General features: G+C 48.2%; 1 protein-coding gene across 1 annotated transcript in view; it reads right to left on the bottom strand.

Moving 5' to 3' along the window:
• The window catches only part of C3_1H2orf80 (chromosome 3_1 C2orf80 homolog), a 457,377-nt gene that overhangs the window by 276,350 nt on the left and 154,429 nt on the right, over window positions 1-26,598 (bottom strand). The window contains exons 7-8 of the mRNA XM_069225947.1: window positions 3,554-3,641; window positions 720-838 (exon numbers count right to left, since the gene is read on the bottom strand). Of these exons, the coding sequence (XP_069082048.1) occupies window positions 720-838; window positions 3,554-3,641 (207 nt within the window). The remainder of the gene's footprint in view (window positions 1-719; window positions 839-3,553; window positions 3,642-26,598) is intronic.

Below are 26,598 nucleotides of genomic sequence, written 5' to 3'. Positions count from 1 at the left end.
CCAAAACTCCCACAAGACCTACATTCTGGCATCAGTCATTATTATTGTTTGGAAATGAGTAACTGAAACAGCTTTAAAGCAGGGGCTCTTGTCACCTTGCATGGCATTCCTCCTCAAACAAACTGTTTATTTTTCTTGAACACATTCCTCATGCCCCCTGTTTTATTCACAAATCTTGGTATGAACCTTAAACAGAATTCTACTAGTCCCATGAAAGCATTTAACTGATCCTTATTTTTTAGACTCAGTGCCCCCACAATTGATTCAATCAGACTTGTCATGGATTCATTCCCCACTCATGCTGATGGCATGTCACAAATGCTCCACACTCCATTCCTCAACACCAGTACAAAATACCCATGCAGCAGGTAAAATTAATCTTATTTAATCAGACCACAATCAGGGTACAGACATACAGGAGAGGAACCATCCAGTAACTGAACCAAAGAGGAACCTTTGCCAGAGTCAAACACACAGGGAACGTTGAAGACAGAAAAGGTCCACTGAGTTAGAAGAATTAAATAACTAACTACATAACACATTACCATTTGGGAATCCCCTTCTCCTCCACAGGTGGTGCATCCTACCCCATATTAATGGAAAGAAGAGGATGACATCTGAGAAAGCATTCTAATTTCTCTTAAGGTTGTATTTGGTAAAGAAAGGCTGTTATTGTTAAAGGCTGTTACAAACTGCAGCTCGCTATCACTTAGATATACCTGTTCTGCTATTTCCCCATCTGAAGAGGTTTTGGTTCCTTCTCGATCGTTGCCACTTGAACTTGTTGTTGAAGACCCAATCATATTTTTGTTCTGCACAGCCTTTTGCAATCTGAGATCTTGTCACGAGAAAAACAGACATACATTATTTCAGTACAACTGCAAACATGTTCAGTTTTGTGCTATATAGGCTGCATGTTTGATACTATATGTATGATCAGATGATGTTTATCCAAACGCTCTCATTACAGATTTCTGAGAGCACTGTGGATATTGCAAAAGAAAACTGGAAGCTTCTTCTGGCTTAATACAGCATCAAAAGTGAAAACAGATTATGAGAGTCTACTGGTAAAGATGAGAGTCCTCCATTATTGAGCTTGGTCAGAGAAGGGATATTTCACCCCACCACATGCTTCCATTCAGATTTTGCTCTTCCCCGCTCTGCACCTTTTTGGTCTACCAAGCAATGTTCCCACCATACAATCAGGCTCCCCACACAGTAAAAGTAAGACACCACAGGACTGCGGCCACAGGTTGTTAGCCAAAAAGGTTCCACGCTCACCACCACTACTGCCAGAACTGGGGGAGCCCCTATCCACTGTCATTCCACCCTCCCTGCAAAGGAACTATCGTATGATCCTTTGTGGCTCACTGAGGACCATTCCCCAGATGACAGCAATCGCTTCCACGGATAAAAGGCGGTCATACCTGCTTTCTGTGGGAGCAAGGATCTTCATTTTAAGTTCAAGGGCCTGATTTAGATGTTGGTGTAACTGTCCCACCGTCGACTTTTCAAATTAAAACCTGTCCACCGCCATGACGGTCCGCCCTCTGTATTTAGATGTTGGGGGTCCCATAGCCAAAAGGCTGCATTCAAACTGCCATCTCTGCCAAGAAACACACCCATGTCTATAGCGGAAGAGGGAAAGTGTATCCCTGTGGTGCCCCAGCCACCCTTTCCACTGTGCAGATATGGATGTGCCTTACCGCTAAGAACAAAGTAGCACTCTAACCTCCACTTCTGAGTTGGCAGATTGAGGTGGGGGTAGAGGAGTGAAAACTCACCTTTTTTACCCATTCCACCCCCGTCTTCGACTGAAAAACACCTGCTGTCACTGCTGCCACTGACCCACAGAGAAGATATGACCCCTCAGTCGCCAGACCTGGAGGTAGGAAACCTGCATTTCCAGGGCACATTTGGTGGGCACTGCACAGGAGATGGGGACAACTGCAAGCATATACATGTCACAATAATTTGTTTAAATCACTGTGACATGCATATGTCGGGAAGACACTTATACATAATTATTACAAAACACAAGGGAACCCAGAGATAAGTAGGGGCCAAGGGTAATTATATCTACATATATATTTTTTTAAGGGAACAGAAGTCCCTAACTGACAACGAAAAATAAAATACACTGGGAACAAAAGAATAATACCCAGGTGATCTTGATTTTGCAGTTAATATCACATTTATTATACAATATCAAATTCAGGATAAATGTTCATGGGAAATCCCCTGTGGGGCAAACAAACTTCTATCAATACAAACACAGGCAGAAAATTGTGTGACGCAATCAACAATTCCAAGTCACAGCTTAACAAACACTGCTAAACCCTTTTATAATCAAAATCCAGAGTCACAGTGCTTGTCAATTGCCACCTTATTGACCTATCTTTGTTTTCTCTTACAGTTCTCTCATGGCACCCATATAAGGGTAATTTATTCCCCTTTTTATTGTTTTGACCACCTATGGAGGATTTGCTCCAAGTAATTTGACATGTAGGTGAATTACATTGGTTGCCTATGACATATATAGCCCATACTTTTTTATGTGTCTACGCACTATACTTTAGCCTTAGCACAGAGACCCCAGCATGGAGGCCTCCCTGCATGTTTCATGAACTGGAAGCACGTATCACTTCTTATTTCCTCCCTATTTTGTTTCTTTAATTATTATAATTTATTCTCCCTTCCCCTGCCCCTTTACCCCCTTATTTTCTCTCTTTTTTCCTTTACCCCTCTTTTTTCTTCTTTTCTTATTTCATAAGTTTTGGTTGAATTAAGTAACTTCATCAGAGGCAAACAATGGGTTGTCCCTATGATGATCATTTTATGTACACAGGATCAAAATGCTGTCAAATATAGGCACTCTGACATCTGATTTTGAATGCAACTGGACAAAGGGTGTAGCAGCGTTTGTTAAGCTGTTTCTTGGAATTGTTTATTGCTTCATGAACTTTTCTGACTGTTTTTGTTTCAATACAAGTTTTGTTTGCACCACAGGGGGTTTCCAATTAACACTTATTTTGAATTTGATATTGTATAATAAATGTGATTTTAACTGTGAAGTCAAGATCACCTGGACATTCTTTTTTTGTTCCTAGTGCATTGTCTTTTTCCTTGTCAGGGGGAGACAATTGTGTCATAAATGGCTGGGGGGACACTGGCACAACATATTGCATATCACACACATACACAACTGTCATTGTGGTGTTATCATTCAATGCAAAATGAATGCTGGCACCAAAGTGAGGGTACACTCACACTGGACAACGGTGTCCTTATGTGCGCTGCCGCCAAAGATCTAAATCAGGCCCAAATTTGGTATTTATTTTTTATCCTGTTTTCAAATTATGATTATGATAAATTTTCTTACATTTAGGAAGCACACTTTCACTTTTGTAATTATTAACTTTATTTTGTATATTTGATGTTGTAATGATCCTGTTCTCTTGTGTTCCAGTAGGATTTTGTCTGCAGCCACAAAAAGTCAACAATTTGCCTTAGCTAGCGTAGACTAGGTAGGTAAATCAAAACAAATACTCACCATACTTCCATATGTGTTTTGCAGCCTGCGGAGCAGTCAACATAGCGAATGGATGCAAAGAAAGGTTAAACGGTTGTTTCCTGAGGCCCTGAAAATACAATATGCAATATAAGGTTTTGTAGACAAAGCTCAAAGTGTTGAAATGTACAAGTTTTAGTTTTCAGTGTTGGTAAACCATAGGATTTCTGCTGGTACAGGAAAAATCACTGCAAAGACTTTTTTGGTGACAAACTAAAAAATGATGACCTAGAATATATGCATTACTGACCTAAAGTCTAAGGCCCAGATGTATCCTACTATTTTGCTTTTGCAAACAGTGCGAATCGCAAAATTCCATTTGCGAATGCAAAATAGCCTTTCAAGATTTATGAAAGGCATTCACAGTGCAACTTTAAGGAATCTCTAAAATAGCAATTCCCTAAAATTGCGACTCAATTTTGCAAAGAACAAATTGCGATTCCCTAAATAGGAAATCGCAAATAGGGAATACCTATTTGCGATTACCTATGCACATGTATCATGCATTTCCTAAATGTGAACTGGGCATTTAGAAAATGCAATTAGCACCAACTCCAAGTTGGTGGTAACCATATGTAATTCTTAAAAATGCATAAAAAAATCATTTTTAAAAGTGCCATGTAGCACCCTGGGGCATGTGTGTGCTTTACATGTACACTTTTTTGGGGGGGTGCAACAAAGGGGGCATTATGCCCCCAGCACCCTTGGATTGCATTACCTAAGTTGTGAATTCCTAACTGGAATTCCAAATTAGGAAATGCAAGGCCATTTGCACCTATGGGCCTTCAGGCCCATAGGGATGAATGGAGTCCCATTCCCTAATAGCGATTCCCTAATAGCGTTTGCGAATTTTAAGAAATTGCTTTTAGGCATTCGCTATTTTCATACATACCATTTTGCATTTCTCAAATAGCGAGTTTTCAAAATTTGCTATTTCGGAAATACAAAATTGTACTACGATACATCTGGCCCTAAAATATTAATCTTTGTCATAAACAATATGTGAAAATGTTTTTTCTAGTATGTAGACAACTCTGGACACACTTCATTTATCTGAAAGATTACCCTGAATGAAAACTGCTCAGGTCTAATATCTGACTTGGTGTTAAAGGAGGAAAGAAGTAGATGGGTGGGAGATCGGACTACTCATAATTGAATTGTTCCTCCACACTACATCGAGCGACCTAGTGGAGGTGTTGAAGGAGGTGGTTCGGGGGCGTTGTGTGAGGCTCTCTTGAGGTGTGTGGAGGACACTCCAGTAGGAGCTCTTGCAGGGGAACTAAACTGGCACAAGCCGACACCTCGTGACCCTGAGGGGAGCTGTCTGCCCTGTGACATGCTGAGGAGGTGAGGGACTGGTTGGAAAAATACGCTCTTAGATAGTACTGCCAGCTCCTTCACAGAGAGGGCAACACTTCAGGCCACCTTTTGGCCTGGCTCCTTAGAAGGGAGACTCCTCGTTACACAGTGCTCCACCTCTGGGACTTGGAGGGTAGGGATGTGTGCACTTAGAGGAGCACTGTTTAGACCTTAAAGGCTCAGCTGGAGGGAGTTTACTGTAGCCCTCACCTGCTGACCCTGGATCGCAGTAACGCTTTTCTGAATCTCATGTCCCTCCCTGGTTTGGTGGTGAGGTGGTCACAGACCTGTATGCTGACCTCGCCCTGAAAGAGATTCATCAAGCACTCTAGCAGCTCCCTGTGGCAAGTTACCAGGTGGTGACGGCCTTCCAACAGAGTTTTACCAGGCTTATTCTCCTTCCCTCACCCAATACCTACTGGAAGTGTACCTTGAGACGCATAGCATTGGGGTCTTACCTAAAACTACGCAAGAGTGTTATATTTTCATGATGCTCAAACTGGAGTTTGACAGTTCGGGTCCCCCTTCCTACAGACCTTTGTCCATGATTAACATGGACACCAAGATCCTTTGTAAAGCCCTCGCTCTCCAGCTGGGCCCCATCATGCACCACCTAGTCCACGAGGATCAATGTGGATTCTTTTCAGGTCACAATACCACCATGAAGTTGAGGCGGTTGACCCATATCTTACGCAAGGTGGAAAGCAGGGAGGACAAACCTGTCACTGTTTCCACAGGTATCGTGAAGGCCTGTGGAATGGCCATACCTGATGCAAGTCCTGAGGGCTATGCGGAGTGTTCCCCGAATCCGCTCCTGGGTGCAGTTGCTGTATACCCAGCCTGTCGCTAGGATGCATGTGGGTAAATTATATTCAGAGACTTGGTTCATCAGCAGGGGTACAAGCAGGGGTGTCCCCTGTCCCTGCTTCTCTTTGACCTGGCCATGGGGTCGATGGCCATTTGGGTTCAGCAGGAGATGGCTCCCCGGAGAGGGGGGCCACTTATCACCTTGTATCCCTGTATGCGGATGACGTGCTCTCCTATCTGTCTATGCCGCAAAATTTGCTCCCTCGATTATTGGACCCTTTAGACATGTTCGTGGGAGTGGGGTGTCGGGTCTTCAGAGTAACCATCGGCAGTCCTTGGTCTTCCATATGGGGGCTATGTGGTCTCTGGCCCACACAACCTTGCTAGTCCTCCCTTCACACAGGGAACCTGACAGCTTTCGGTATTTGAGTATGAGGGTGGCACACACACCTCAGAAACGGTTGCAATATAACATTTCTAGAATCCTCTAGGCCTTTGGTTCGCCATTCAGTTTTGGAACTCTCCCACTGTCCCTTCTGGGTGCTTAGCACCTTCTAAAATGGTACTGCTCCCACACTATCTTTACTGTATCCAACATTCATTCTATTGTATCCCTTCAACTGCTTTTGGCTGCTGAACACTTTGATATCCTCTATGGTTTGGGCAGGGGCTTCTCCCAGGTTGCCAGACACCTTTTGTTCCACCCCCTGCAAAAGGGAGTGTTGGACGTTCCTAACTTGCAACAATATTATATTGCTTTGCAGATTCAGAATGCAGTACGCGTGATCACGGAGGGGGATGCTTGCGAGAAGATATTGCTACAGGATGACTCATATGCTTTCTTTCTGCCTCAACTCCTGATAGTGGGGGGTAGAGGGATTGGTACGATACCATTCTTGGTGCAACATACTGCACAGTTGTGTGAACGCACAGATATAGTGGTGTTAAGAAGGGCCCCTTTTGCCAGGAAAATCAATTTCTGGGATCTGCCCGCAATCCGGGCACTCACAAGTTCGGTGGGCATGACCCCATGGTGAGATGGCAGTTGTGATACCTTAGGGGATCTCTTTCCCAATGAGGCATTTATTTAATTTGAGGCAGCTCAGGATGCTTTTAGTCTGGGTCCGGGGCACTTTCTTCAACATGACAGCATCTCGGCGATCAATAGTGACACCTGAACCTCCTTCCAAGCAGCTCCCTCTGTGTCTCACACTCTCCAGGCCTAGTTGGAGATGGGTGGAGAGCAACACCTGGTCACACACTTTTATAAGACTATGTCAGTGGATAGGGGGCAGGCCCACAACCTTTCTCCCCCAGGCGGGGGCAGCCTGGAGCAGAGAACTGGAGATGGAGTTTGAGGACTCCCAATGGTTACGTATGTGTGGATCGCAAATGTTCTGTATCAAGTAACACTAGGTTGAAACTTAGACTTCCACTATCTTCATCGAACGTATATTACACCACACAGGTTACACAGCATAGATCTCTCCAGACCCCAACAATGCCCTTGATGCAGTCTTCCAAAGGTGTGCTTCCTGTATCTTTCATGGCACTGTCTGCCAGTACATGCTTTTAGGGACCGGGTGGTTGAAAGGTTAACAGCAGGGGTGGCGAGTCCTTGTTCGATGACCCAGTTACATGTTTTTTGGAGCGATGTTCACTGTAGTAACAAACTGGGTGACGACCTTGACACTTGAGGCAGGCTACTGTCTGCTTTTTTGGATTCCTCTGGCTCGGATCAGGCTTCAGAAGATGAGATTGGTAATTCCTCCTCAATATCTACCTCTGATTGAACTCAGCACTCTCAAGCACTTGCTCTTATTATATCCTGGCTATTGGGACTGGACATTATTTGGTGTGCGATGTATACTTACGTATTGTAGTGTGGGCCTGGAACTATACCTTCCTGTCACTGGGCTTTGAATGGCATATGTTTATAACTGTTTCTTTTTCACTTTATTTCTTATTGCTTTCAATAACCAATATAGAATATTTTTACAAAAATTATTAAAGAAACAGGTCCGTGTGAGTGTGTGTTTTGCATGTGTGTGAGAAAGAGAGAGAGAGAGAGAGAGAAACGAAAAAAAAGAGAGGGGGTTGGGTGCAATCTGTTTTGTGTTTCTACCCCCTTCTCAATGCACATTTTGTTTTGATCACGTAGAGGACATAAGAAAAGTGGAGTGTGTACACAAGTGGAGAGAGTCCACTTACCACACAGATCTCTGCCCAAGGCCTTCGGACAAAGGGACAGTGGCATTTTGAATGTGTGACTTAGACAGAGCCACTCCTCTTTTCCCACGCTAGAATGCGTTATCAATGTATTCTGCTTTGTACCCTTCAAATGTTTCTTTCAACAGAGGAGCATTTTTAACAGCACCCTGGCCCCAATGCCTCACTGACACCACTGCATGCACTTAGTTTTTTCAGGAGAGAAAATGTGGGGGAATATTTGGGCCCTTCAGCTGCTTGCAGAGTGATCTATGAGTAGAAGACTTTGGCAGACATGGTTGACCCAGGAATTGTAGGAGTCTGACCTACCCGCTGAAATCCTCCCTACTTGTCCTGCAAACTACACTGTACTTCCAGTCCTATTAACCAGGCAACTCTTCCCCAGCACTGCAGGAGCCTGTCCTATCCCGTGATGCCTGGTCAGAACCGCCCTTCACAATGTCTTCCTTCCCTCCATACCTATCCATCTCCATAGCAAAAATAATGATTTGGATTGTAAATGCGAAATCTCAAAACATGTCTACTGCTAAGTGTAACTTTTTACATTTTAGATTTTATCCATAGATACAATTTTCATAAAACAAATGACAATCATTTAAATATATACATATTGGCTGCACATTTAAAAACGTCCAACTCAGTCTGAGACTGTATAAAGTCAACAGTGCACAACTATGGTTTGAAATAATAATAAGGCTTATTGTCCAGTAGTGCTGACAATGTTCCTAGAAGGGTGGTATAGCGGAGCACAGAAAAACACATGTTCACAAGCGAAAACAGTATGAAGTAACACACTATTTACAGATTTATCACACGTACATCAGTGTCAACAGCCTGACCTGTCTGGCATAGAAAAATCAGAATTTGTGACACACAAAACGTGTGATGATTGCGTGCAACAAACTAAAATACTCTGAACAAGATGTACAGGTGGCTCTATTCCAATGTTTTCGATCTGTGCTCCCATAGCAAAGACTTTTCAAATACACATAGGAGTAGTACAGGTATACTTACAGGAAGGAAGCTAAGGGAGTGCAAACAAATGGCGAAACGGAACAAAAGAAGAAGCTGACGGGTAGATAGATGGAGGAGATGAAAGAAGTAGAAAAATAAAGGCGAGGGCGGGAAAGAAAAGAGCAGAAAGACGGACAGCAGGAAAAGGAGATAGTGAGAAATACAAAAGATATATGAAGAGAGGGTTAGAGGGCGAGATGTATAGAATGACAAATTGCAAAGACTGTAAATAAGAATGGATCTCTCACTATTTTTATCTATCCATCTTTTGCTCTCTCTCGCACACGCACAGCGGAAGTGGTGGTAGTAAGTTTGGCTCCCAGATGGTCGCAATTCTAGGGACGGTCCTCCAACTTTGAAATTCTTCTCCAATTTGAATAATTTATTGAAATGCACCCTTAACCTTATCCCATTCGCCACCGCACACTTTAGGTGCACTCTTTAAAAGTCTGGCCTAACATGCCTTAGCCTCATAATAAAAAACTATTCTTGACTACAAATCCCATCCTACACACCAGTGATTTATGTTTCAGCCTCCGGATTATGAATCATACTGCTTAAATAAATGTGGCAACTGCAGGGCCTGCAAGTTCATCCATCAGTAATTGCAGTTCTTACAGTTTGCCAACAAGCAAAGAAAGGAAAATTCAGAGACATCTGACTTGTGCCACAGACTACTGTGTGTATCCGCTGATATGTCCCTAGAATCTATCTTATGTAGGAAGCATGATCTTCCCAGTACGCAAGAGAGTCCTGGAGCATATTAGGACAATAAGTAATCTTGACACTGCTTACTCATTTGCTAGGCACTTCAGTAGTGTACAAAATCAGAATGCTGGTGTTACATGTTTTTAGAATTGACAGGGCCGAATAAAAAGAGAGAGTTGGAGACAGAAGGAGGGCATTGAAATGATTGGAAAGCAGATACATCATGGATCTAAATACCAAACACCTGATGGGACACACCTTGGATGAGATACTCTCAGCATTTCTGTAAAAACTCGGAGACTGAGAAGTCTATAACATTTAACTTAAATAAAATCTTGACTGAATTTATATAAACTTAAAGTGTTGATCTTTACCACAGGTGGGTAATGTCATTATGCTTATGTCTATGTATATACCATTATTACTTACCAACAGTAAATGTAATACCTGGCACAAATCCAGGTATAACACTAAGGTTCAGGGGCCTATAACCGATGTTATTACATAAAGCTTGATATCAACAACTACACACATAGGCCCTCATTATGACACTGGCGGTAAATGCCATATTATGACACACACACACACCAATCCAACAGAATACAGTCACATACACAAATCCGCCAGACCAAAGGGCAGTGCTATAGTGGCGGTCCCAAAACCCACACCGTTACGCCAACAGAACAATGCCCATCACATTATGACCCACGAATCACCATGGTAGACATTCAACGGTGGTAAACCATTGGCGGTACATACCTCCACGCTCACAATGGACACCCACATACAAAACAACACTACATTGGACAATTCAAACAACACACACCTGACACCCATACACACACCACACCCACACACCCACACCACTATAAAACACACACCCACATTACCCACAATCCGGGTGGTGGTTGTGTGTCCTTAGGTTCCCGTAGACCAGGCCAGACATAGCAGCGTAAGTCCTCTGGTGGCTAAGGGTCTGAATGGGAAATACTGCTTACCTAGCTTATTGGAATTCACTCCTGGGCTGGTCTGCGTTGGTCCCAGGTGTGCTGCAGTTGCCGGTGTGTGCCCCTCCTTATTCCTTAGTGACTATCCATTTCACTGGTAGTGCAATGCATAGTGAGTAGGCCTGTTCCCTGTGTGTGAGGGTGCTGTGTACGCCACTCTGTGGTATTGGTGCAGTCAATTACCCTGTGTATCCGTTGTCTCTCTCCCCCCCTTTCTTGTTTTGTCATCCTGTCCTTATGTGCATTAGCATCATCTGGCGGAGGAGCAGCGACACCGGCAACAGAGGGAGCTGCATCCCACAGGACACTGGAGGCAAAGTCCACCGACATTGAGGGCGCCAGTGGGACGGAGGGAGAGGGGACCACCACGGCAGAGACTGGAGTGGACAATACAGACTCTGATACCTCCTCTGCTGGGAGACCCTTGTGGTGGTGGACACCTCTGTGACCACCCCAGCTGCAGGTACAGCCACCACCCCCGTATCAACACCGCCCTCCCAGTAGCCCCTCAGTGAGTTGCCCGTGCCCGCTCACCCAGGATGTGGGCATCTCCTTCGCCCCAGGCACCACAGTGAGCCCAGCTGCCCAGAGTTAGGAGGCTATTGACCTCCTGAGATCCATCTCTGTAGGGCAAACAACCATTGTGAATCCCATCCAGGGGCTGGCAGCCCAGGTGCAGCAATCTAATGCATTACTGGAGATCATTCACGGTGGATTGGCAGCCCAACAGAGATCGATCCAGGTTCTGGCCTCCTCTCTGATGGCAGCTATTGTCCCTGTTTCAACCGTCCCCCTCCAACCTCCACTTCCCAGTCCCATTCTCCTCAACCCCAACCCATCCCAAGCACACAGGCTGACAAGCATGCACACAAGGCAACACCCAATAGTGTCACAGGCAAACACAAGCACACTTTATCCCACAGGCACTCACACAAACACCATCCACTTGCAGACACAACAACATCCACTATCTCCACTGTCTCCCCCTCTTCCTCCTCCACCTCCCACCCAGTTGTGTCTACACTCACACCTGCATGCACTACATCAATATCCACCACCAGCATCATCACCACACCAAGCAGAACACACACCTCACTCAAAGACACCTCCACAACATCCATGCACGTGTCCTGTTTCTTCTCCCACTGTGTCTGTCCCCCTTCCTAAAGTACACAAACGCAAGCACTCAGACACTCAACAGCCATCCATCTCACAACAGCATACAGCCCATGCACCTGCACCCAAATCCAGCAAACACCTCCAACAACCACTTCCTCAACCTCCACTCCCATTACTCCTCCCTCTTCCCGCCCCAATGTCCCTAAAAAGCTTCTCCTTTCCATGATTGACCTCTTCCCTACCCCTCCCCCTGTCCTGCACGAATGGGCAGGGTAGCAAGGACCCAGCCAAACACCTCAGCCAAACAGTCCACGGGCCCAGTGCTTGCACCACCTACCCGTGGTGGAAAGGATTTCAGGCCAACAATACTGAAGGGGAAGGAGCCTGCACCAGCTGCTAAGAAGGGGAAGGAGCCTGCACCAACTGCTAAGAAGGGGACGGAGCCTGCAAAAGCAGGCAGAGGGGGGATGAGCCCGTCCACCAGTGCCAGGAAGGGTAAGGGATCCCTAACCCATGAGCAGGAGGAGAGGAGGCACTCTACGCCAGGGGAACCTGCGAGCCAAACACCACCACCCGCAGCTGTCACAGGGCCCCCACAGCCAGCCATGGTTGTGCAGCCATCAGAGGGTGCCGGGGCTGAGTAGGAGCCTCCCACAACCACCACCACAGTGCAGCCATCGGAGGGTGCAGGGGCTGAGCAGGAGCCTCCCACAACCACCACCACAGTGCAGCCATCGGAAGGTGCAGGGGCTGGGCAGGAGCCTCCCACAACTACCACCACAGTGCAGCCGTCACTGCCGGTGGACGCCATATAGTCCAGCCTCCATGGACTCTGTGTGCCCTGCCCCCACCAGAAGCAGTGGGGAAGACATCACTTGAGAGACTGTGGCCTTGCACTCCCCAGGACAAAGAGCAATGGGCATGTTGCCCCCTCCAGAACCAGTGGGGAAGACACCCATTTGAGAGACTGTGGCCTTGCACTCCCCAGGACAAAGAGCAATGGGCATGTTGCCCCCACCAGACCAAAACCAGTGGGCAAGACACCCACTTGAGAGCCTGTGGCCTTGCACTCCCCAGGACAAAGAGCAATGGGCATGTTGCCCCCTCCAGAACCAGTGGGGAAGACACCCACTTGAGAGACTATGGCCTTGCACTCCCCAGGACAAAGAGCAATGGGCATGTTGCCCCCTCCAGAACCAGTGGGGAACACACCCACTTGAGAGACTGTGGCCTTGCACTCCCCAAGACAAAGAGCTTTGGGCATGATGCCCCCTCCAGAACCAGTGGGCTTGTTCCCGCATCTGGCTGAGGTGCCCCCACTCCCCCTGAGGTGCCTGCCTATTTGACAACTGATGCCCCTGCAGTGTTCTATCCGGATTGGTTCAGGATTCGAGTGGGGTCTTGGACTGTGCCTTGTGGCCATGTGGGCCTTTTGCACTATGAACTGGGCACAGTCCCTTTGTTATATACGTTTACAGATCTGTATCATAGCCAAATCAGAATGATCATTTTATTGCTGGACTGATTACAATCATTTTTGTAAATTACTGTTGTCCTTGCATTATTATGACGTGGGTCCTGTGACATTGGTTTTCCTCTGCTGTGTGAATGGTGTGTGTTGTGCGTGTGTGTGTCACTCTCTTTTTCCTCCCCCACTCCATTGTATGCTAGGCGTCTGTATTCACCGTTATCGTCTTAGCCGGCGTTGGTGTTCCAGGTGGAGTATAATGTAGAATATCATTGGGAAAACTTGCAGTTTGGGTTCCGTGGCGGCGTGGTTCTTCCCTGTGTCTCCAATGTTGAGTCCTTTCACTTCTGTTTCTGCCAGGCTTTTGATGGCGTTGGTTCCATCCCGGAAAAGGTGGCCGATTGTAGTGTCATAAGATGGTGGGCGTAACTTTGTCTTCCGCCTGGCTGTAGGCGGCTATCACCATGGTGACTGTTGTTTCCGTCCTAGCGGTCGGTGTGGTACATTGGCTGTCTATCAGAGATAACACCGCCATGGTCATAATTTGGCGGTAATTAGCGCCAGCCTGTTGGCGGTATTACCGCAACTTTATCTCCGACCACCAGGGTCATAATGAGGGCCATAGTCTACTAGATGCCTTAAGAGAAGAGTTTTGCTCACTGGGGCTAGGATATTTAGTATTCTAATCAGTTAACATTTACAATTTTGGTGAGACAGTGATAAATAAGTATACTGCGGAATAACCTGGATATCACTTGGTATAGTTATGTGCAGTGCTTAATCTATAAAAAAGTAAGTGCCAGGACCTTTCTTAGGAAGAAACTGAAGCCTGTACACTTAGTGCCTTTGCCAGCGATGCCAATAACACTACTAACACAACTATGTACAATCACACTCCTACTGGTGTGCTAATTCAGACTATTCTTGGCCACCCAGAGATGTAAGAATGGCGTTGAATAGCCTTGTCATTTTACTGCATATCAAATTAATAAACACTGTTGTACTCGCCTCAAAATTAGACAGTAACACCATGTGGTGGACTGTCATTGGTGCCAGTGTTGAGGATTAAGTGCCGGGGCCTAGCACCGGAAACCACGGCTCAAATTGAGCACTAGTTTTGTAAATCGTGATGTTACCCATTGGGGTGATTTTTGAAGCAGAATATGAGGAATAAACTGGTTTAAAAACTGATTTACACCGTGAAGTAACGGCTTAAAAAGTACAATTACATAATTTGCTGTAACTTCCTGAGATATACTGTGCACCTTGTGACTAATTTTTTAATGCACTTGATCAATTTTTTCACAAGCATGCTTTTTGTTGTGCCTTTCTGGAACATATTACAACAGCAGAATTAATTTAATCAGTACGAGTCACACTCCGTAGGCTGAAAAGTAAATTCCCAGTATCTATGAGGGGAACTGTAGTCAAGTATCAATTTTAACTATTAACTGCAAAGTGTGACTATTTGACACTTGCATCACATCATTTATTTTTACCAAAAAGTGTGATGGCAATCTCCAGATTATTACATTATATTTAGATTGTGAATGATGTTTTTCTTGATGCCAAGTATTTTTCTATATTGATGCACTGACAGTATATGTATCTAGAGATGGCAGGGCGCAGGACATTTGATAAAGGCTGAATGTCAAAACGTCATCAACTGGAATAATGTCTACGAACACCATTAATCCTGGAGTGCTGGTTAATTTCTAAATACAGATTTGGGTATATATATATATATATATATATATATATATACATATGTCCACCCAAACTTGCCCTTCATTGGATGTGTAAGCTCTAGAGAGCCACCCGGGCTCTCCTATACAATGTTGCAGCAAGAGGGCAAGAGGGCCGGGTAGATGACGAGGCTTTAAAAATAAAGCGGAGTGCTGCTGACCGGGCAGGCGCTCATAGTACCCCACTATGGTGTCTTCGTGGTGATTGTTTGAGTGGTGAAGGCGCAAGTAGAACGTTGCGAAAGGATGCGCTACAGTGGCGTCAAAGGTGAACTAACCCAGTCGGACATCGGCCCACCACACACCTGGTTCGTCCATCCAGCGACAACCACCTTACGATGGCGATGCCACATGGCAAGTGAACCCACCTCTGCGTTCCGTCACCTGAGGGGAGCGTGCTGCGGCGACCCAGAGGTGCATCACCATGCTAGGGCCTGAGGGCCGTTGCCCTTTACTGCGGAGTGGTGCTGCAACGGAGGGCTGTTCCCCGGAGGGCGCGGGAGCCCACTCATCACCTGCCGCCTTTAGTGAGAGCACAGGAGCACTCCAAGATTGCTTTGCTGGTCCCAGCCGACTGTCGAAGGCCGAAGGCCCCGCCCCGAGGCTGACCTGGGCCTGCCTGCCTCCGGATAGACGAAGAGCAACACGCAGGGCCTACGTGAACAGAGTTGCAGGTGCCACCGCCAGCACAACACGAGGTGAGACCTAACCACGTGTTGCCAGTGGCACATTCACTGAAAGTGACAGTAAAGACTGTGAGAACATACAGTTGGAGTGCTAGCCAAGTAAGTGTTATAAATTAGTTCTCTAGTTGGCAGTCGGTTAGCACCCTGTCCAAGTGGGGACCCTCACTCTAGTCAGGATAAGGGAGATACCCGCTCAGATAACCCCTGTTCACCCCCTTGGTAGCTTGGCACGAGCAGTCAGGCTTATCTCAGAACCAATGTGTAAAGCATTTGCACATAACACACAGTAACACAGTAAAAACACTACAAAAGGACACCACACCAGTAATAAAGATATGAATTTTGCAAAAATGCTTGAAAATACAGTTCCCTAAAGTCAATAGCTCCACCTGGGGCTATCACGGTGTTGTGATCAACCAACAGTACAGGCCAGCTGAGGCATCGTAGGCCAGCTACAGTGTCATGATCCTCACAATGAGGTCCAGAGGGTGGCATTGCGGTGTCGGTTCCGGAGGTCAGTGCGGGGGTCGTCGGGCCCTTGAAGTCACACATGTTACGGATAGAACTCCGAGCTGATGAAGTCAGGAGCGTTGGCGTGGATGCAGTCAGTGCTGCGGTACGAAGCGGGAAGATGCGACGTGCGGTGCGCACAGGTCATGTGCAGGCAGCGGCTCGGTGACGGCATCCAGCGACGTCAGTGAGACCAGGGCTGCAGTGTGAAGCGGGCAGGTGCGACGTGCGGTGTCACCAGGTCATGGTGCAGGCAGCGGCGCCATTTCTGAATCGATGTTGTCGGTAGGCCCAAGTCAGCGGTGCTCGTGGGAAGGGCTCTGTGTTGCATCCACAGGTCACGGCGCATACAGGGATGTCTGTTGACAACAGTGGAGTTGATGGTGCTGGCGTCGGTGGGCCGGGGCTGCGGTGCAGGGCGGGACGGGACTTTGTGTTCCTCACAAGCAATGTCCAAAGGCCACATTACAGGCAGTGGCAGAAGCATCCTTTGAATCGGCAGCGTCAAGGATGCTCAGGCTGCGGTGTGAGCAAGGCAATGCCTGAGTGCGGGGCCCACAGGTCATGGTGCAAGCAGCGGCTCGATGAGACCAGGGTTGCAGTGCAACGCAGCCACGGCGGCTCTCTGCGGCACTGGCCGGTCACGGAGCAGGCCAGTGGCTTTGTTGGCAGCGTCAGCGTTGTGCTGTCTCTTCTTGAACAGCACAAAACAAACAGTTCCCAGTGCTGTAGGCAGATGAAACGGAAGTCTTTGCTGTCCCTGACACTTTCAACAGGAGGCAAGCTCTTGGAGAACTCTCTCAAGTAGGATAAACAACAAAGTTCACCCTATGCTCTCTTTTAAGGCAGAAGCAGCAACTGCAGGCCAACCCACTAAAGCAACACAGCAAAGGGGCAGTACCCCTCCTCCAGCTCTTCAGCTCTTCTCCTTGGCAGAGGTTCCTCTTGATCCAGAAAGATTATAAAGGTCTGGGGTTTTGGGTCCACTACTTATACCCTTACTGCCTTAGAAGTCGGCATACTTCAAAGAAAAGTCTCTGTTGTTCACAAGATCCTGCCTTGCCCAGGCCTGGCCCCAGACACTCTCCAGGGAGTTGGAGACTGCATTGTGTGAGGGCAGGCACAGCCCTCACAGGTGTAAGTGACCACTCCTCCTTCCAGTCTAGCCCAGATGGCCCATCAGGATATGCAGGATACACCCCAGCTCCCTTTGTGGACTGTCTAGAGGGAAATCACAATAGCCCAACTGTCAATCTGACCCAGACGGGTAATACACAAGCAGGCAGAGGCACAGAATGGTTTAAGCAAGAAAATGCCCACTTTCTAAAAGTGGCTTTTTCAAACAAACAATTTAAAAAACAACTTTACCTAAAGATGTATTTTTAAATTGTGAGTTCAGAGACCTCAAACACCACATCTCTATCTGGTCTCAAAGGGAACCGGCACTTTAAGGAAAATTAGAGGCAGCCCCCATGTTCATCTATGAGAGAGATAGGCCTCGCCACAGTGAAAACCAAATTTGGCAGTATTTCACTGTTAGGACATGTGAGACACATCAGGACATGTCCCACCTTTAACATACACTGCACCCTGCCCTTGGGGCTACTTAGGGCCTACCTTAGGGGTGCCTTACATATAGTAAAAGGGAAGGTCTGGGCCTGGCAAGTGTGTACACTTGCCTGGTCAAATTGGCAGTGCAGGACTGCACACACAGACACTGCAGCAGCAGGTCTGAGACATGTTAACAGGGCTACTTATGTGGGTGGCACAATCAGTGCTGCAGGCCCACTAGTAGCATTTGATTTACAGGCTCTGGGCACCCCTAGTGCATTTTACTAGGGACTTACCAGTAAATCAAATATGCCAATCATGGATAAACCAATCAACAGTACAATTTATATAAGGAGCATTTGCACTTTAGCATTGATTAGCAGTGGTAAAGTGCGCAGAGAAAAATAAACCAGCAAAAACAGTGTCCAGTATACCATAAAAACAGGAGGTCAGAAGGCAAAAAGACAGAGGAGACACACCAAAAAGCTGCCAGGTCTAACACATGTCCCCTCAAGAAGACAGTAGGGGGAACTACCCATCACCTGGGGAGTTCTCCTCATTAAGTCAGAAGAACCTGGACAGGCCATCAGTGTTGGCATGTTCTGTGCCATGAAGTCTATCCCCTGTAGGGAAATGGACGAACTCAACAGTTTTGGGTTCTCACCCCTCATCTGCATTAACCATCTGAGGGGCCTGTGGTAGGTCTGAACCCGGAAGTAAGACCTAAACAAGTGGGGTCTTAGGGCCAGATGTAGCAAGCGTTTTGCATGGTGCAAACAGTGAATTTCGCTGTTTGCACCATGCAAAACGCATATCGCGATACTCATTTCCATTTTGCGAGTCGGTAACCTGGTTACCGACTTTCAAAATGGGAATGAGACTCGCAAATAGTAAGGGGTGTTCCCCTTCCTATTTGCGAGTCGCATCGCGATGGTGAATTGCTTTGTGACTGCGAACGCGAATTCGCAATTAGCACCCATTTCAAATGGGTGCTAACCAATTCGCAAAAGGGAAGGGGTCCTTATGGGACCCCTTCCCCTTTGTGAATGGCTCTGAAAAAATGAAACAAAAAAGTTTCATTTTTTCGTGTGTATTGCAACTCGTTTTCCTTTACGGAAAACGGGCTGCAATACAAAAAAAAAATGCTTTATTAAAAAGCAGTCACAGACATGGTGGTCTGCTGTCTCCAGCAGGCCACCATCCCTGTGAGTGCTGCGAATCGGAAGGGGGTCGCAAATTGCGACCCACCTCATTAATATTAATGAGGTGAGTCTTTGCGACCCCCTTCCGATTCGCAGATGGTGTCAGGGACACCATCCGATTTTGCGACTCTCAAATTGCGAGTCGCTCAGACTCGCAATTTGAGAGTCTTAAAATCGGATTTTCCTACATCTAGCCCTTAGTTCCCTCAGTGCCCAGACCACAGCAAAGCTTTGCTTTCAATTGCACTCCACCTCTGCTCCCTGAGGAGTAGTTTCCTGCTAAGGAAGACTACAAGCTGGTCTAGGCCTTCTTTGTTCAGCTGTGAACGTACTGGTCCCACACCATGCTCTGAGGCACCTGTCTGTACCACAAACTCCTTGGAGAAGTCAGGGGCCAGCAGCAAGGGTGCCGTGCACAATGGCCTCCTTCAGGGTGTCAAATGCAGTTTGGCACGCCTCAGTCCAGATCACCTGTCTAGGCTGCTTATTAGAAGTCAGATCTGTCAAGGGGGCAACAATGGTGCCATACCCCTGGACAAATCTCCTGTAGTACCCGGTGAGGCCTAGGAAGGCTCTCACCTCTGTCTGGGTCTTGGGGTGTGCCCAAGCCCAAATGGCATCAATCTTGGGTAGTAAGGGTGCCACCTGGCTGCTTCCTACCTGGTGTCCCAAGTACACCACTGACCCCTGCCCTATCTGGCACTTACTGGCCTTAATAGAGAGCCCTGCAGCTTACAGAACCTTCAAAACTTCCCAGAGGTGGTGCAAGTGGTCCTCCCAACTGGAGCTGAACACAGCAATGTCTTCAAGGTAGGGGGCACTGAAGTTTTCAAGCCCAGCCAGGACCTGATTGACCAACCTCTGGAAGGTGGTAGGGGTGTTCTTCAACCTAAAGGGCGTAACCTGGAACTGGAAGTGCACCCTTTGGTGTTCAGAACGCGACCTCTCCTTGGCCCCATCAGTTAAGGCAATCTGACAGTACCCAGACATTAAATCAAATGTGATGAGGTACTTGGCTGTCCCCAACCAATGAATGAACTCATCAGCTCTGGGTGCGGGGTGGGCGTCAGTCTTGGTGACGGCATTGAGTCCCGAGTAGTCCACACAGAACCAAAGTTCTGATGTTGCACCAGATGCAGCAACCTTGGGTACAAAAACCACTGGGCTGGACGGAGGGCTGCTGGATCACTTAATCACCCCTAATGCCAACATCTTGAAGGCCTCCTCCTTGATGCTGGCCTTCACTCTGACAGCCAACCTGTAAACCTTGTTTTTCACAGGCAGGATGTCCCAGTGTCCAGATCATGCATGTTTAGTTGGGTGAGACCTGCAGTAAGTGCAAACAGAGTTGCAAGTGTCCCAATAACTGGCGACACTCACTCTGCTGCTCTAGAGTCAGAGAACAGGAGAGGACCACGCCTTCTACTGACCCATCCTGCTCCCTGGCCAACAGGAGGTCAGGGAGAGGTTCACTCTCTTCTTCCGCCCCATCATCTGTAGCCAGAAGCATGGTTAACCCAGACCTCTCAAATTAGGGTTTGAGGCGGTTCACATATAGAACCCCAAAGGGGTTCCTTGGACTCTGCAAGTCCACCAAGTAGGTGACATCACTCTTCTGCTCCTTCACCTCAAATGGCCCTCACCACCTGTCCTGCAGAGCACAAGGTTCTACGGGGGCCATGACCCACACTTTCTGGCAAGGCTAAAACTCAACCAGAGTGGTATTTTGGTCATACCAGCATTTCATGTCCTCCTGGCTTGGCTCTAGGTTCTCTTGTGCAAGCTCCCTGAAGCATGCAGTTTGGTTTCTGAAGGCCAGCATGTAACTGAATACATCCTGGGGTAACTTCCTAGGAGCTTGCTCCCAGTCCTCTTTCACCAGACATAGAGGTCCTCTGACCGGGTGCCCATACAACAGCTCAAAGGGGCTAAAGCTAACCGCCTTCTGTGGTATTTACCGGTAGGCAAAGAGAAGGCATGGTAAGAGGATATCCCACTTACGCCTCACGGAGTCTGACAGACCCCCAATCATGCCTTTCAGGGTTCAGTTGAATCTCTCAAGCAACCTGTTACTTTGGGGGTGGTAAGGAGTGGTGAACTTGTGGTTCACTCCACATTGCTTCCACATGGCCTTTATGTACATGGACATAAAGTTGCGACTCCTGTCACAAAACCCACTCGGGTAAAGATCCCCATCCGTGCCGGGGTCAAAACGGACGCTGTCACCGTCCTCAGAGGGATAGCTTCCGGGTACCGGGTGGCATGGTCCACCAAGAACAGGATGAATCTGTTGCCTAGGGCTATCTTGGGGTCCAGAGGCCCTACTATGTTACTGCCCAGCTGCTCAAAAGGGGTGCTCATGACAGAAAAGGGTTGGAGGGGAGCTTTACATTTCCTTCCACTTTTGCCACTTGCTTGGCAAGTCTGGCAGGTCCTACTAAACGCTTCTGTATTTTTCCTCATTTGGGGCCAATAAAAGTGGGTGACAAGCATGTCAAAGGTCTTGCCTTGCCCCAAATGTCCTGCCAGAGGCACATCATGAGACAAACACCATATGAAGGCTCTGAAGAGCTGGGGTAACAGCAGCACACAGGCTGTCCAGGCTCAGCAGCCTTAGGCTCACTATACAGGAGACTATTCTCCCAATAGATCAGGTGAGTCTTGGCCTCAGTGCCAGCTGCCTGGTCCTCGGCCTGCTGCCTAAGACCTACAAGAGTAGGGCACACCTTCTGCTCTGCACAGAACTCCTCCCTGGTGGACCCCCCTTCTTGCTGCCAATGGGTCAGCTCAGGTAGGTATCCCAGTTCGGCCACTTGTTCCCATGTAGGTGCCGGGGCATCCCCTTCGAGGTCAGCCTCTTTCCTGACCATGGGAGGGGGCGGGTTTCCCACACCCCTTGCCCTTTCTCTTGGCAGTCACCTGGGCCACTGTTTTAGGCTCCAGATCTGTCTGATTACCCTGACTGGCTGCAATGGACCGATTAGTCACACACGCCCACTCTGGCAACCCCAACATCCCCAAGTGTGACCTGAGCTCCACCTCCTTCCAGGTGGAAGTCTCTAGGTCGTTGCCCAGCAGACAGTCAACAGGCATGGTGGGACTCACAGCTACCCTCAGGAACCTGGAACCTGGAACCTGACACCCCCTCCCACTCAAAGGGAACCTGTGCCACCCCACACTGGCGCTCTGAGTTGTCCACAAACGTCTACCGGGGACTATCTGCTCTTCAGACACCAGGTGACACCAGACCGTGGTCACACTGGCTCCTGTATCTCTGAGAGCCTTTACCCTCTGCCCACTAATGGTCACCCATTGCCTGTATTTCTTAGTGTTATCATGCATTAGGTTTCGCTGGACCATCTCACCATCCCCTAGTATCGACAAGGGTCATCTTGGTGGGTTCCCCACACCCACCTGGGACCAACTTTTCCCCAAGCACTACACTGGCCAACCTATTGGTCTGCACACCGATGGGTGGGTGTGTCCACTTGGGACATTTGGGACCCCCCTTCATGTGGCCCACTTGTCACAAGCAAAGCACTTACGGGGTCCCGCCTCTGCAGGCTTTCCTGAAGAGGCCCATGGTTTCTTATCTCCTGGGGGGTGGGAATTCTTACCCGGTTTACTAGATTGGGGCCCTTTAGAGAACTCCTTTTGTTTACCCTTGTCCCCCCCCACTCTGCTGCTGGGAACCCTGCCCACCTTTGGCAGAGTCCCCCCATAACCCTTCTTGTGGACCCTGGTACTCACCCAGCGGCCCACCTCCATAGCAAGCTTCCTGGGGTCAGCTTACTATCAGTCAAGTGCTGGCGTAGCTCTGCAAAACACAGACTTGACAAGTGCTCCCACGCAATTAAGTTGTACAGCCACTCAAAATTTGTAAAATGACTGCCCTTCACCCAACCATCCAGTGCTGTGCAAAAATAATCTACCCATTCTAACCAGGTCTGGGAATCAGATTTCTTACTCCCTCTAAACTGATCCCTGTACTTGGCAGGAGTGAGACCATACCTAGCGAGAAGGGCCAACCTTAGTGAAGTGGTTCCCAATCCTGCTCCCCAGTGATTCTCAGGGACCCCATTCATGTGGATAGATGCCTCATATTCCTGAAACCACTTCTGGATGTTATCTCCCTTCTTATACTCTCTTCCCACATTCTTGGGAATGGGAACTATTCTATCTGACTGTACTGAAGCATTGCTGCCACCACTGCTGCTGGATCTACTCTTTTGATACAGCTCCTTTCCTCATGATCCAAGAGCATTTTCTTTTCCTCCATTTTTAGCCTCTCCAACTCTACCTGGTGCCTCCTGGCTTCTCTCCTGTCCTCCAGCTCCTCTGGAATCAGCTCTTAGAACCACCACTGCTGCCTGACCTGGAGAGTACCTCCCCCCTAGCAGCTCCTGCACCCTCAGCTCATCTTCCCTAGGATTTGGGTCCACAGACTCCCCAGTTAGATCCTCAGACTGCCCACCAGCAGTTCTGGCTGCCTCCCAGACCTTCAGCCCCTTTTATAGCTCTTCTATCTTGGTGAGACCCCTGACTTGAACGTTGACGTTTTTGCAAACTGCCTTTAGTTCCTTCATGGTGTAGGTTTCCAACCTATCCTCCTCAAAAAACAAATGCTGGGATGCAACTGATGATGCTCTTCACTGAGACATGATGTTGTTGGAGTTCACTTGACCTCAAGACCAAACATAGACGAAAGGGAAAATGTGAAAAAAAAATCTGTGTGTGGCACGTAGTGGTCTGTGATATGGTAGTAGTGTACACCAATCACTGTGGGTCAAGTGCAAATGCAAGTCCTATCCTCACCGCTGACAACCAATGTTAGAAATGGGGTCTCTAGTTGGCAGTCGGTTTGCACCCTGGAGATACCCGCTCAGATAACCTCTGCTCAACCCCTTGGTAGTTTGGCAGAAGCAGTCAGGCGTATCTCTGAAGCATTGTGTAAGCATTTGCACATAACACACAGTAACACAGAGGAAACATTACAAAAGGACACCACACCAGTTTTAGAAAAATAGCCAATATTTATCTATATAAAATAAGACCAAAACAAGATAAATTTAACATACAGTATTAAAGATATGAATTGTGCAAGAATTACTTAAAAATATATTTCCTTGAAGTTGATAGCTCGACCTGGGGCTATCACTGTTTCGTGATCAACAAAACCAACAGTTCAGGCCAGCTGCCACATCGCGGGCCAGCTACGGTGTCGGGAAGACCCGCCAATAGTACCTTGGAAATGCAGGGTGCCGTGATCCTTGTGACGAGGTCTAGAGAGAGGCTTCGCTGTGTAGGTTCCAGAGGTTGGTGCAGGTTTGTCCGTCCCTTGAAGTCACATGCGTTGCGTATCAAACTCCGGGCTGATGAAGTCAGGAGTGCTGCGGTGGATGGCGTTGGCGCTGCGGTGAGAAGCGGGACGATGCGGCATGCGGTGCCCACAGGTCACGTGCAGGCAGCGGCTCGGTGATGGCATCCAGCAGTGTCGGTGAGACCAGGGCTGCTGTGTGAAGAGGGGAAGCGCAATATGCGGTGTCACCAGGTCACAGTGCAGGCAGCGTCATCATCGTTGCTGAAGCGTTGTCATTGGTAGGCCCAAGTCGGCGGTGTGACATGGGACTGGCTCCGTGCGGCGTCCAAGGGTCACAGTGTAGACAGGGACGTCTGTTGACGACACTGGAGTCGATGGTCCTGGCGGCGGTGGGCCGGGGCTGCGGTGCAGGACGGGACGGACTTTGTGTTCCTCAAAAGCAGTGTCCACAGGCTACAATGAAGGCAGCGGCACCGGCATCAGCAGGAGCGGTGGCGTCAGGGGTGCCCAGGCTGTGGTGTGAGCAAGGCAATGACAGAGTTTGGGTCTCACAGGTCACGGTGCAAGCAGCAGCTCAGTGGCAGTGTCAGATGGTGTCTTTGGTGAGACCAGGGTTGCGGTACTGAGCGGGCATTGTGGCACCGTGCGGCGTCGGCAGGTCAGAGTGCAGGCCAGCAGCATCATTGGCGGCATTGTGGTGGTTCCTCTTCTTGAAGATCACAAAACATGCAGTTCCCAGTGCTGTAGGTAGATGAAACTGAAGTCTTTGGTGTCCCTGAGACTTCCAACAGGAGGCAAGCTCTACTCCAAAGCCCTTGGAGAACTCTCTGAAGCAGGATACACAACAAAATTCACCCTTTGCTCTCTTTTAAGGCAAAAGAAGTAACTGCAGGCCAACCCAGCAAAGCAATACAGCAAGAGGGCAGTACTCCTCCCCAGCTCTTCAGCTATTCTCCTTCACAGAGGCTCCTCTTGATCCAGAAAGATTATAAAAGTCTGGGGTTTTGGATCCACTACTTATCCTCCCTTCTGCCTTTGAAGTAGGCATACTTCAAAGGAAAGTCTCTGTTGTTCACAAGATCCTGCCTTGCCCAGGCCTGGCCCTCGACATGCTCCAGAGGGGTTGGAGATTGCACTGTGTGAGGGCAGGAACAGCCCTTGCAGGTGTAAATGACCACTCGTCCCTCTACTTTAGCCCAGGGGAAGATCTGCAATAAGTGTCGGAAGGCAAGCCACTTCGCGAAGGTATGTCGAGGAGGGAGGCCCAAGCAGAAGACAGCACAGGGCAAAACTGCAGCCGTAAGACACCTGATGCAAGCCGAGAGCACATGCCGAGATGGTGGCGCAAGGGGAGCCGAAAATATATACTATGATACGGAAGATGAGGAGGACATCTTTGTCATTTCATTTGCCGAAGGGCAACAGCAGAAGCGACGCCCGTCTCCAATGTGCACCGTAGACATTAATGGCACCCCAGCCACGGTGCTGATTGACACAGGCACATCGGTTAACGTAATGGACTTTGTGGTATACGACCAGCTGTCACCGGAACCAGAGTTGGCGCCCTGCAACACAAAAATCTCCACCTATGACGGGCGTGATCCCCTACCCGTGAGGGGAGCCATCGAAGTAACCATTGCCAGCCGAGGCCACTCAACGAAAGCCAAGTTTCACGTTGGGGAAGGAAACCAAGGAACCCTCCTGGGATGCCACACTGCAGATGAACTTGTCTTCTTCGCACAACAGATTCACATGGTCCATGCTAAGACCTTACTTAGCGACTTCCCACAGCTGTTTGCTGGGCTGGGCAAACTCAACGGAAAACAATTTAAACTGCACATCGACCCAGAGGTGATGGCCACCACGCTGCGACACAGAAGAGCTCCATTCCACCTCCAGCCGGCGGTGGAGAAGGAGTTACAGCCTGGAGAGTCACGGGGTGATAGAAAAAAGTACGGGGCCCTCGCCCTGGGTGTCGTCCCTAGTGATTGCTCGTAAACCCAAGCAGCCTGGTGCCATCTGCCTCTGTATCAACATGCAACTGCCAAATTGTGCCATAAAGAGGGAAAGACATAAGGTTGACGCCATCCATAGTGCACAAAAAACACGGGCCCATGCCCTGGGTGTCGCCCCTGGTGATTGCTCCTAAACCCAAGCACCATGGTGCCATCCACCTCTGTATCAACATGTGACTGCCAAATCGTGCCATAAAGAGGAAAAGACATAAGGTTGACACCATCCGCAGCGCACCAGGTCCTCGCAATGCAACAGAAGTCCACAGTTTCCTCGGGATGGCAACCTA

Source organism: Pleurodeles waltl, chromosome 3_1 (genome assembly GCF_031143425.1).
Source record: "Pleurodeles waltl isolate 20211129_DDA chromosome 3_1, aPleWal1.hap1.20221129, whole genome shotgun sequence".
NCBI classification, from domain to species: Eukaryota; Metazoa; Chordata; class Amphibia; order Caudata; family Salamandridae; genus Pleurodeles; species Pleurodeles waltl.
Note: the sequence above shows the minus strand (reverse complement) of the source record. Positions and strands in the feature narration are given on the sequence as shown.